The sequence below is a fragment of the Rana temporaria genome, chromosome 6 (genome assembly GCF_905171775.1).
Source record: "Rana temporaria chromosome 6, aRanTem1.1, whole genome shotgun sequence".
NCBI lineage: Eukaryota > Metazoa > Chordata > Amphibia > Anura > Ranidae > Rana > Rana temporaria.
The window spans coordinates 1,201,544-1,214,200 of record NC_053494.1 but is presented as its reverse complement, the minus strand read 5'-3'; the positions used below and the strand labels follow the sequence as shown (position 1 = coordinate 1,214,200).

The 12,657-nt window shown below is 46.2% G+C and overlaps 1 protein-coding gene across 1 annotated transcript in view; it reads left to right on the top strand.

The window, feature by feature from the left end:
• LOC120942724 overlaps positions 1-12,657 on the top strand; it is a 100,051-nt gene that overhangs the window by 73,887 nt on the left and 13,507 nt on the right. The window contains exons 40-48 of the mRNA XM_040355649.1: positions 217-349; positions 578-717; positions 1,019-1,153; positions 1,332-1,559; positions 6,818-6,948; positions 7,084-7,238; positions 9,328-9,485; positions 12,302-12,406; positions 12,486-12,559. Coding sequence (XP_040211583.1) covers positions 217-349; positions 578-717; positions 1,019-1,153; positions 1,332-1,559; positions 6,818-6,948; positions 7,084-7,238; positions 9,328-9,485; positions 12,302-12,406; positions 12,486-12,559 — 1,259 coding nt within the window. The remainder of the gene's footprint in view (positions 1-216; positions 350-577; positions 718-1,018; positions 1,154-1,331; positions 1,560-6,817; positions 6,949-7,083; positions 7,239-9,327; positions 9,486-12,301; positions 12,407-12,485; positions 12,560-12,657) is intronic.

The window sequence follows — 12,657 nt, the reverse complement described above, 5'->3', positions numbered from 1 at the left end:
GACCTTCCTTCTGTACTAATATGTTCATTCTCAGAGGTAGATAAGATGTGTGACCCTTTCATAAACATTTCCCGGGGGAACCCAGCTACCAAACTCATATTTTTCTCTGTCCCTCTTCCTCAGCAGCGTTTCTCTCTCCATCTTCTGCAGACTAGGGTTAGGGTTAGAGACCAACTCTAGGGTTTCTCTATATTAATCATTTTTTTCTATTCTCAGGATGGAGTAATACTTGGGGCAGTTGGAGCATACGGCTGGTCTGGTGGGGCATACATCTTTAAAGATGGTCATCCAAATGGCACCTGGATAAATGCCACAAAGGACCAGACAGACATGGTGGACTCCTACCTAGGTGAGTTTTTATCTTTCTTTCTATTGGCCTAAAGGGCATATGTTCCTGTAATGCTCCGGTCACGTACCATGGTGATATGGTAGTAAAGCAACTTAGGATTAGACGTTTGATAAAACAGTCTGTCCTCCATACAAAAAGGTTACTGCATAAAGTCCTTCGCCATAGAGCTTTTCACACCTCCAAATAATGTAAACCAATACTTGTCTAAGATATTTTGGATTTTTCCAGGTTACTCTGTGCTACATCTGGAAAAGGACCTGATCGCCACCGGAGCCCCGCGATACAAATACACCGGCAAAGTCCTGATCTACAAACGTGACCCAAAAACCTTGGAGTGGAAGCAGAAGGCTGCAATCTACGGGGAAATGGTAAATAGGATGGGGAGGCAAGACGTGGGGACAGAACTAGGAGTAAGGTTACATGTTTCATCACCTTTACCTTTAAACCTCCAGTGTAGAGAAAATGATTTAACAGCAGGAGTGGTGACACGCAAGAGATCAAAAGCTTACTTATAGGCATTGCAACACCTAAGTAATAGCCTGATAGTGGTGCCCCTGTTCCCCATATGGACGGGCCTCCACTGGTGGAAAGTGATGTACATGTGCCGCTAGTTTATTCCAGGTAGATAACAAACTTAGAATTGCACTAGTCTCACGTTTTTCCTTACAGATCGGCTCGTACTTTGGGTCAGTGCTGAGTGTGGCCCGCCTGAACCTCTCACATATTCTTGTGGTTGGAGCCCCAACATATTATTCTCCAGAGGGTCCAGGTGGGCGGGTGTACCTGTGTCCCCTCCCTACTCAGGTGAGAAATCAGAGTATAAATTGTGTTTGCTAGTTGTCACTGTGGTATCGGGATATTCTAAATTGTCACCATAATTTGTAGGCAATAATAAAATGATGTGTTGTCATTAGAATTTTCTGTTGTGTTGTTTGAGTTGCCATTGATATCAGCAAAACCTTGAACTCTGTTTGGTTTCCAGGAAGTGAACTCTGGGGACACTCCCATTACCATTATGTGTCCGGAGACCCTGCAGGGCGAAGCCGGCCAGCCCGTGGGCCATTTTGGTTCTGCCATCTCAGTTCTGCCAGATCTATCTGGAGACCAGCTGCCGGATCTGGCTGTTGGCGCCCCGTGCGAGGACAACTATCAGGGGGCTGTCTATATCTTCCTGGGACAACCAGGGGGCTTCAGACCTTCATATATACAGGTAAGATTGTCCTTACTTCTTCATAACAAACCACTAGACAATAAACTGCCCCAGTCACAAGAAGACTTTCCCTCTTTATGACAAATGTCAGGACAGAATCTCCAGATAACGTGAACATGCATTGGCACATGACCAAAGACCTGGAGTCATAGCCAGGCATTTCCAGAATTAGTGCCAGAAGGCCTTTTTATGGACCAGAGCTAAATCACGGAATTGCTAGATGGTCTTCAGCTATTTGCATGAGTGACCTGAGTGATCTTAGTAACCTGATCCTGTTGTTTGCTTACCTGGTTTGCCTTGGACCATCCTCTGCTCTGCCTACCCGTTGCTGGCCAAGCTAGTTCCTGACCACAGCTCGTTCCTGTCTGCTTGCCTTTCCAGTGTGACCATGGTCTGTTTCCTGACCACAACACTGCCTCGCTGCCTCGCTGCCTCTCTACAAGAGTGTACCGCGACCATGACATTTTTCCAGAGTTTGCCACAGAGGTGGTTCTTTTTCAGATTGGATACTCAGCACTTGTACCACTTTGTGCCCTCTCACTTCATGACAAATCAACTAGACATCAAACAGCCCCATCACAAAAAAAGGGTCTGGTGTGGATTTTTGGAGGAATCCCATGTAATTTTTTTTATTTTGGCACGGGGTTCCCTTTAATATTCATACCAGACCCAAAGGGCCTGGTATTGGACTGGGGGCGAACCCATGCCGTTTTTTTCAATGACTTTTATCTGTATTGCTGGGACCTGACAATTCATTACAGCCGCGAGTAGTTTTAAATGACTTTTTTTCCTTTAGAAATTTTATTTTTTGCAGGGACTGTTCTAAACAAGGGAAAAATGTGCCACTTTACATGCATACTATAGACACCCCCCAGGTACGAAATTTGAAGAAATATTTCACTTTAAGCATTATTAAAATCACTTCTCCTGAAAAAAATTTAGTTTTAAACTTTTTTTTGCATTGATACATGTCCCTTGGGGCAGGACCCGGGTCCCCAAACACTTTTTATGGCAATACCTTGCATATTAACCTTTAAAATTAGCACTTTTGATTTTTCATGTTACTGTCCCATAGACTTTAACGGGGTTCTGCGGCTTTCGAATTTTCCCTGAACTCAGCATATTGTTCGGTGTTCACCAGAACAACGAACAACTGAAGTTCGGCCCAAACTTAAGCTTGGGCCGAACCGTTCGCCAATCCCTATCCATAACAAATAACTGGATATGAAACGGCCCCACCACAAGAAGAACCTTACATCTCCATAACAAATAACTGGATATCAAAACTTCCCATCACAAGAAGAACCTTACATCTCCATAACAAATAACTGGATATCAAAACTTCCCATCACAAGAAGAACCTTGTGTCTCCATGACAAATAACTGGATATCAAAACTTCCCATCACAAGAAGAACCTTACGTCTCCATGACAAATAACTGGATACCAAACGACCACACCAGAAGAAGAACCTTGCGTCTCCATGACAAATAACTGGATATCAAACGACCCCACCAGAAGAAGAACCTTGCGTCTCCATGACAAATAACTGGATATCAAACGACCCCACCAGAAGAAGAACCTTACGTCTCCATGACAAATAACTGGATATCAAAACTTCCCATCACAAGAAGAACCTTGTGTCTCCATGACAAATAACTGGATATCAAAACTTCCCATCACAAGAAGAACCTTGTGTCTCCATGACAAATAACTGGATATCAAAACTTCCCATCACAAGAAGAACCTTGTGTCTCCATGACAAATAACTGGATATCAAACGACCCATCAGAAGAAGAACCTTGCGTCTCCATGACAAATAACTGGATATCAAACGACCACACCAGAAGAAGAACCTTACGTCTCCATGACAAATAACTGGATATCAAAACTTCCCATTACAATAAGAACCTTGTGTCTTCATGACAAATAACTGGATATCAAACAACCTATCACAAGAGTAACCTTATTTCTCCAGGACAAATAACTAGAAATCAAACTGTCCCTAGAGGATGGTTCTTACTTCTCCATGACAAATACAGAAAAGAATATAACTGTAATTATTAGATTTATACAACACAGAAAATGATTATCTCGTACTGGTAAACCTGAGGTGGAGAACGAAAAACCATTGGAGAAGCCACAAAGGACAACACACTCAGAGGTGACCATTGTGAGCACTTGATGTCATCCTTATAATTTAAAGGAACCAACGGAAGTCCTGAATTTACATTTCACCCATTTTACATCCATTGATGGCGTCGGAATGCCCAGTTCACAAAGCTGCTGCAAGTCATTTCATTTCTCCATATGACAGGAAAGGGAGGATAATCCGGGACAACAATTTTGGAGAATGGGATTTTGTCAGTTTCTAAAGTCTTTCTGTCCTTTTTCACTACAAATGTTGTCAATCTTTTCTCCAGCCAGCCCAATAATCGTTTGATGCTAAACCGGCAATTTTCATTGTAACAAGGACCTATAAAAAGAAGAACGCTGTGTCTGTTGTCCCCTTTATTATGACTATAAATAGTGAAAATGATGATTTTTTAATCTTCTAATTCCATAATTACGATTTTACAAAGTCTAAATTTATGACTTTTTTCTCCTTACAATTATGTCTATAAAATGACACATTATAATCTCATAATTGTGACTTTAAAAAACTCAGAAGTGTGAAATGACAGAGGAAGAGATTATCATTGTTCTCTTTTATGAGTCTCCAAATCTTCGCCATGAACTGGCGGTGAAATATCTGACACTTCCTTTATGGATTTAGTGTAGAAGGGCGGAGCTGGCTTGTATCTGAGATGCTTTTTGCCCGGTACACACGGTCAGAATTTCTGATGGAAAAAGTCAGATGGAAGCTTTTCATTGGATATTCCGACCGTGTGTATGCCCAAATAGACTTTTTCTGTCCGAAATTCCGACGGACTTAGATAAGGAACATGTTCTCGATTTTTACGATGGAAAAAATTCCTATCGGAAAAAACGTTCATCTGTATGGAATTCCGACAGGAAAAAAAACACGCATGCTTTGAAACAATTCGACGCATTCTCGGAAGCATTGAACTTCATTGTTCTCGGCTCGTCATAGTGTTGTATGTCACTGCGTTCTTGACGGTTGGAATTTGGTGTGACCGTGTGTATGCAAGCCAAGCTTGAGCAGAATTACGTCGGAAAAAACATCAGATTTTTTTGTACGCGGCATTTGAGTTCCTTCGGAGTTGCTACCAGTGGCTTTGGCATTTACATTGACAGGTGCAAACACAAACTCCCAGCCTGCCTCACCTGCAGATAATGCCGGGGGGACTCTTGAAGCTGGCCATACATGTGGCTGTTTGCCAGTGTTGCCAACCTACCAGATTGAAATTTACTGACACAACACCCATAATTTACTGGCACAGCTAAGGCTGTGTACACACGGGCAAACATGTACGATGAAAGCGGTCCGCCGGACCGTTTTCACCGTACATGTCTGCCCGGGGATTTCTGTACGATGGCTGTACTAACCATCGTACAGAAATCCGTGCGTAAACAATACGTGGGGCGTGTCCGCGGTGTCGCCGCGACGATGACGCGGTGTCGCCGTGACAATGACGCGGCGACGTGGGCGGGCCTGCCAGTTAAATGCTTCCACGCATGCGTCAAAGTCATTCAACGCATGCGAGGGATGGTGGGCGCTCGGACATGTACGGTAGGTCTGTACAGACGACCGAACATGTCCGAGCGGGCAGGATTCCAGCGGACTGTTTTAAAACAAGTCCAGGAATATTTGTCCGCTGGGAAAAGGCCCGGCGGGCAAATGTTTGCTGGAATCCTGCACGCTCGGGCCTACACACCACCGAACATGTCTGCTGAAACTGGCCCGCAGACCAGTTTCAGCAGACATGTTTGGTCGTCTGTACGGGGCCTAAGTTTTTACTGCCAGTTCCAAAAGTTATAAAATTACAGTTTTAAGTGCAAATTCCAGTATTTATGCTACAAATAAGTACAATATGCAATTAGCAATGCGATTTTAGATAGATATTAAGGCAAAAAGGATATTTCCTATTTTTTTCTTTTCGATATAGTAAGTAAGTAGCTAAGGAACAGGACTCAGGAGGGCAAGAAATTAGAATGGGCGATGTACTCATGAAATTGACTCTCACAGTGATACTGACAGCAGTGTGCAGCAGCACAGATGACGATGAGTCCTCACCGACATGACACGTCCTCTCCTGAGTCTCAGTGACAGTCTCTCTCCATGCCAGGTGGTCCCTTCAGTCCTCTCCAGTCACCGCGGTTATCTATGCCCAGAAGCGGTAGCAAATACCTGTATTAGACAGGAATCTGCTCCCTCCTCCCCCCTGAAAGGTGCCAAATGTCACACCGGAGGGGGAAGTTCCATTTTTGGGTGGAACTTTGCTTTAACTTTAATACAATTTCTGTTCTCTGCAACTGGAGTGTTTACTGCTGCTGCATCCCGCTGCACCTCCTCACCGGTGGGCCATACATATCAAGAAGGGTCGGAGTGGAAGCGGCTCAGGGGGATGGCGTGAAAAATGTTTCAGACCTGTGAATAGTACACACATGGAGGTCTGTGTGGAGCACCTAGGCCACAAACTGGCTTAGCAACTCATCCCCTGGTTCACTCTTGTTACTGTAGACCACATGTGTCAAACACAAGGCCCGCGGGCCAAATCCGGCCCTCCAGGCCATTTCATGTGGCCCTCGCACCTCTCCTGCAACTGCAGGAAAGCTCCAGCCCTCCTCTGGTCCTACTCCAGACCCTTACTTTCTTCTTTCAAGCAATGCATCCAGCTTCTTCCCAGCAGCAGCATAAGGAAAGGGGGGTGCACTGTGATGTAAGGGAGAGTGGGGGACTCGCCTTCTGATGGTGGGGTGGTTCCTGACATCTAATGTAAAGGGGAGGGGAATGCGCTGGACATCTAATCTTACAGATACAACCGACCCTTTTGAGGACAATCATAATACTGATGCGGCCCACAATGAAATTGAGTTTGACACCCCTGCTTTAGACCATCAGCTGGTGGTTCAGCCATGTGGGGCAGCTAGGGGACATCAAGCGGTCAATCAAATTAATAGGTGGTAGGTTGTTTAGTTTCTCCCAGTGGCTCTGGAGTGATTAAAACTGACTGATAATCATCACGTGTACGGCCAACTTATGGGAAGATCTCATATTTGGGAATTGGGTTTCATCTCATGCTCCTTCATCCACACTTGGCCTGACCTCTCTTGTATCTCATTCTTGTCCTGCAGAGAATTACCGGAAGTCTATTAAGCAGCAGAATAAAGTTTTTTGGTCGGTCTCTGAGTGGGAATCTGGATCTGACGGGGGATGGACTTCCAGATCTGTCCGTGGGGAGTGAAGGCCAAGTCTTTGTACTGAGGTGAGAAGAAATGAATTATTGTATCTGATAGAAATGTTCCATCATACGAGAAAAAAGTTTTCATAACCTGACTCCCAGGAGATTTCTGAGGTGGAAGTTCAGATCTCTGGCTCTACTTTTCTTTTTTACATTCAGATCTCACCCGGTTGTGTTTCTGTCGGTGTCCATGAGATTTCACCCCCGAGAAATTCCACTTTCCTCCTACGAATGTTCAGTGATAAATAGGAGAGTGCAGGCCTCGAATATCACAGTGTGTTTCACCCAGGAATTGAGGAGCCCCCGGCATGTAGGTGAGGCTCCACCGACTCAACTGCCCCATTACACATTTCACATTAACAAATTCCTTTCATGTACTTAAGTAAGTTATGGAAACTTTGGTAGACTTCCGTAGAGTAGACCCCAACATCCCTAGCATGTATTAGTATAAATTTTAGGGTGGTCATCTAAACTTGATATTTAGAGTTATGCTGCCTGACAGCTTCTTCTATCTACTGGGGACTCTATAGATGAGAGCTCAGTGTTAAGTACCTGGCTCTGAACAGCTGCTGTGCCCAATAAGAGGTGGTATATTATGTGGGGTTGCTGAAATTAATCGCTGCATTGATACATCGCGATTCGGGTGTCAACGATGCGGCATCGATGCATCGCGATTCTGGTGTCAATGATGCGGCATCGATGCATCACGATTCAGGTGTCAATGATGCGGCATCGATGCATCACGATTCAGGTGTCAATGATGCGGCATCGATGCATCGTGATTCAGGTGTCAATGATGCCGCATCGATACATCGCGATTCAGGTGTCAATGATGCGGCATCGATGCATCGCGATTCAGGTGTCAATGATGCGGCATCGATGCATCGTGATTCAGGTGTCAATGATGCCGCATCGATACATCGCGATTCAGGTGTCAACGATGCGGCATCGATGCATCGCGATTCAGGTGTCAATGATGCGGCATCGATGCATCACGATTCAGGTGTCAATGATGCGGCATCGATGCATCACGATTCAGGTGTCAATGATGCGGCATCGATGCATCACGATTCAGGTGTCAATGATGCGGCATCGATGCATCACGATTCAGGTGTCAACGATGCGGCATCGATGCATCGCGATTCAGGTGTCAATGATGCGGCATTGATGCATCGCGATTCAGGTGTCAACGATGCAGCATCAATGCATGCAACCAGAAAAATCGATTTCCAGGTCACGTCATGCCGACCAGGATGATGCCCCGTCGGTACCTTTTTTTTTAGAGCGGGTGGTCGGCTTTCCAGGGATAACAACCGATGCCGCTAAAAGCCGCTCGGCTGTTATACCAGAGGAGCGGGAGGTGACATCCCCCACTCCCGCTGCCTTCCGCCACTCTTACTGGGCCTCCCATCCCACCGGGAGACCCGATCCGCCTCTTCCGGCGTCCAGACACAGACTGGCACAAAGCCAGAAACGGCTTCCTTCCAGTCTCCTGTATGTAAACACGGAAGCAACGTCACAACGTCACTCTAGGTTTTCTCGACTGCCAATAGCGCCAGTTTAAAAAAAAATACAGTATTCAGAATCGCGCAGCAAAGAAAACGCATATGCAAGTTGCGCCTGTATATGTAAACAGTGTTCAAATCCCACATGTGAGGTATCACCGTGATCGTCAAAGCGAGAGAAATTAATTCTAGCCCTAGATCATCTCTGTAACTCTAACCTGGTAACCGTTAATTTCATTTTTAAGCGTTGCCTATGGAGATCTTTTTAGGTACCGTAGTTTGTCGCCATTTCACGAGTGTGCGCAAAAAGGTACTCACCTGTCCCTCAATCCAGCAACGTGGCCATCCGAACCCTTCATTCTCTCCCCCACCTGTTCACGGCGCTGGCAATACTACTGTGGGCATCCGGCTGTGACAGCTTGCAGCTTCACACCCGGGTGAACATGTCTCACTGCGCTGTCCTGCATAGCCGGGCAATCTTCTGGGACCTGTGATGAGTCCCAGAAGATTGCAGGGAGGAAGGGCCGCCTAGCTCGTCAGTAATCGCGATGCATCACAGAATGGAATCTAATTGTTGACCAGATAATCAAATTGAATCATGAGAGCAGTGAATATGCACACCTCTAATATTATGGAGAATGAAGCTGAAGTATTGGGGCAACCCCAATGAGGCTAGGAACAGAATGGGGACCTCCCTCCCCCTCCCCCGACTGGAACCCCCAATTATAAGAAGCCAGACGTAGAGCCCACCAGACTTCACCTATATCTGAATGTCTGTACGTACTTTATGGTGTGGTACTGTCCTGGTGGAAAACGAACAAAAAATAATTATATTTGACTTTACAAATTCCAATGAATCCATTACAATCCAATCACTGACTTTCTCTTTTCACCCCAGGTGGAATCTCGGCGCAGGTGAACTACACACTCATGCTGGACGCGGCGTTCACTTTGACCCGAGCCGTCTTTCCCCACCAACCTGGCTCCAGAACAATGAGAAGTTCCTTAGAGCTAGCCGAGAAGCCAAGATGTGTCCACCACACCGTAATCCTTCCTGTTAGTAATGCCAACCGAACTGACACACATTAAATCCTAAATATCTCCACTAATTCACTACGTGTTGTGTTACCCTCTGGAGTATACAAAAAAAACATCCCATCGTGTTATCACCACCATTATATGTAGAGAAAATACAACATTTGTGTCTCTCCACCACCAATAACATGAGAACATTATAATCTGTATGTAAAATAAAGCACGCCCTTCCACTTATAATATCCGCCATCTGATGAGTTGATGAATGCAGTGGATATAGAAGTATATCATATCTGATCCTCATCATAACCCTAATCCTGATCCAAACCTACCACAAATAATAACCCCCACCCTAATTCTATCCTGCCCCTAAGGCCCCGTACACACCAGAGGATATCCGCTGGAAACGGTCCGCTGGACCGTTCCCAGCGGATAAATCCTCTGGCGGATTTGGATCTGATGGCTGTACTCACCATCAGATCGAAATCCGCGCGGAATCCATCCGCGGTGACGTGTCGAGCCGTGACGATGACGCGGCGACGTGTGCGACGCTGGAAGGTAAGTACTTCCACGCATGCGTCGAATCATTACGACGCATGCGAGGGAGGGGAGCGGACGGATTGATCCGGTGAGTCTGTACAGACGACCGGATCAATCCGCTGGACCCGATTCAAGCGGATAGATTTGTTAGCATGCTAAGAAATTTCTATCCGCTTGAAATCGATCGGCCGGAGGAATCTCCGCGGATAAATATCCGCTAGGCCGTCCAGACGACCGGATTTGTCCGCTGGAACTGATCCGCGGATCAATCCCAGCGGATAGATCCGGTCGTGTGTACGAGGCCTTAGAGTAATCCTCGCCCTCATTCCACCCTACCACTAAGTAACCCTCACCATAATCCAACCCTGCCACTAAGAGTAACCCTCGCCCTCATGCCACCCTACCACTAAGAGTAACCCTTGCCCTCATTCCACCCTACCACTAAGAGTAACCCTCATTCCACACTACCACTAAGAGCAACCCTCATTCCACACTACCACTAAGAGTAAACCTCATTCCACACTACCACTAAGAGCAACCCTCGCCCTCATTCCACCCTACCACTAAGAGTAACCCTCGCCCTCATTCCACCCTACCACTAAGAGTAACCCTCATTCCACACTACCACTAAGAGCAACCCTCATTCCACCCTACCACTAAGAGTAACCCTCGCCCTCATTCTACCCTACCACTAAGAGTAACCCTCGCCCTCATTCCACCCTACCACTAAGAGTAACCCTCATTCCACACTACCACTAAGAGCAACCCTCATTCCACCCTACCACTAAGATTAACCCTCACCCTCATTCCACCCTACCACTAAGAGTAAACCTCATTCCACACTACCACTAAGAGCAACCCTCGCCCTCATTCCACCCTACCACTAAGAGTAACCCTCGCCCTCATTCCACCCTACCACTAAGAGTAACCCTCATTCCACACTACCACTAAGAGCAACCCTCATTCCACCCTACCACTAAGAGTAACCCTCGCCCTCATTCTACCCTACCACTAAGAGTAAACCTCATTCCACCCTACCACTAAGAGTAACCCTCGCCCTCATTCCACCCTACCACTAAGAGTAACCCTCATTCCACACTACCACTAAGAGCAACCCTCATTCCACCCTACCACTAAGAGTAACCCTCGCCCTCATTCCACCCTACCAATAAGAGTAAACCTCATTCCACCCTACCACTAAGAGTAACCCTCGCCCTCATTCCACCCTACCACTAAGAGTAACAATCGCCCTCATTCCACCCTACCACTAAGAGTAACCCTCATTCCACACTACCACTAAGAGCAACTCTTATTCCACCCTACCACTAAGAGTAAACCTCATTCCACACTACCACTAAGAGCAACCCTTGCCCTCATTCCACCCTACCGCTAAGAGTAACCCTCACCCTCATTCCACCCTACCACTAAGAGTAAACCTCATTCCACACTACCACTAAGAGCAACCCTCGCCCTCATTCCACCCTACCACTAAGAGTAACCCTCATTCCACACTACCACTAAGAGCAACCCTCATTCCACCCTACCACTAAGAGTAACCCTCGCCCTCATTCCACCCTACCGCTAAGAGTAACCCTCACCCTCATTCTACCCTACCAATAAGAGTAACCCTCATTCCACACTACCACTAAGAGTAATCCTCACCCTTATTCCACCCTACCACTAAGAGTAACAATCGCCCTCATTCCACCCTACCACTAAGAGTAACCCTCGCCCTCATTCCACCCTACCGCTAAGAGTAACCCTCACCCTCATTCTACCCTACCAATAAGAGTAACCCTCATTCCACACTACCACTAAGAGTAATCCTCACCCTTATTCCACCCTACCACTAAGAGCAACCCTCGCCCTAATCTAATCATACAGTTAAGAGTAACTCTCGCCCTGATCCAACTCTAACACTAAAACAAATCTTCACCCTAATCCAATCCTACTGCTAAGACTAACCATCACCCTAATCTAATCATACACTTAAGAGTAGCCCTCACCCTGACCTGACCCTACATCTGATACTAACCCTCATCCTAATCCAATCCAATCCTACTGCTACGAGTAGCCCTCACCCTGAGCCGACCCTACCTCTGATACTAACCCTAATCCAAGCCAATCCTACGGCTAAGAGTAGCCCTCATCCTGACCCGACCCTACACTTACTCAATGCCCACCCCTTGTTTCCTCTTACATGGTCATGATAATAGTCCAGTAGCAGGTCCCAGCCAGTATGACACAGGTTTGTAGTGTTGTAGAGATTGCTCATTTCTCCCGTCTCTGTGTCTCAGGAGTGTGTGGAGGACTCTCTGTCCCCTCTTCGAGTCGTTCTTAACTTCTCTGTTATTGGATCCCCTGTATTGAGTCTGGACTCAAAACGCAGAATCTCAGAAGAGGTACTGAGGGCACACGTGAGCTGGGGGCTGATTGGGGTCTCAATTCTGAATCAATTGACCGACAATGTCTCTTTATCAGCTTTTATTTCAGAAGAATTGCGGTGGGGATGGAGTGTGTGAGGATGACCTGAAAGTCAACATCACCTTCTCAAAGTAAGATAACACAGTGACAGTGTTACAAGTCGCTCTAGAAAATTCCATAGAAATTTCACATTTATAAACTGAGCTATTAGTAACATATTTGGTTTTTA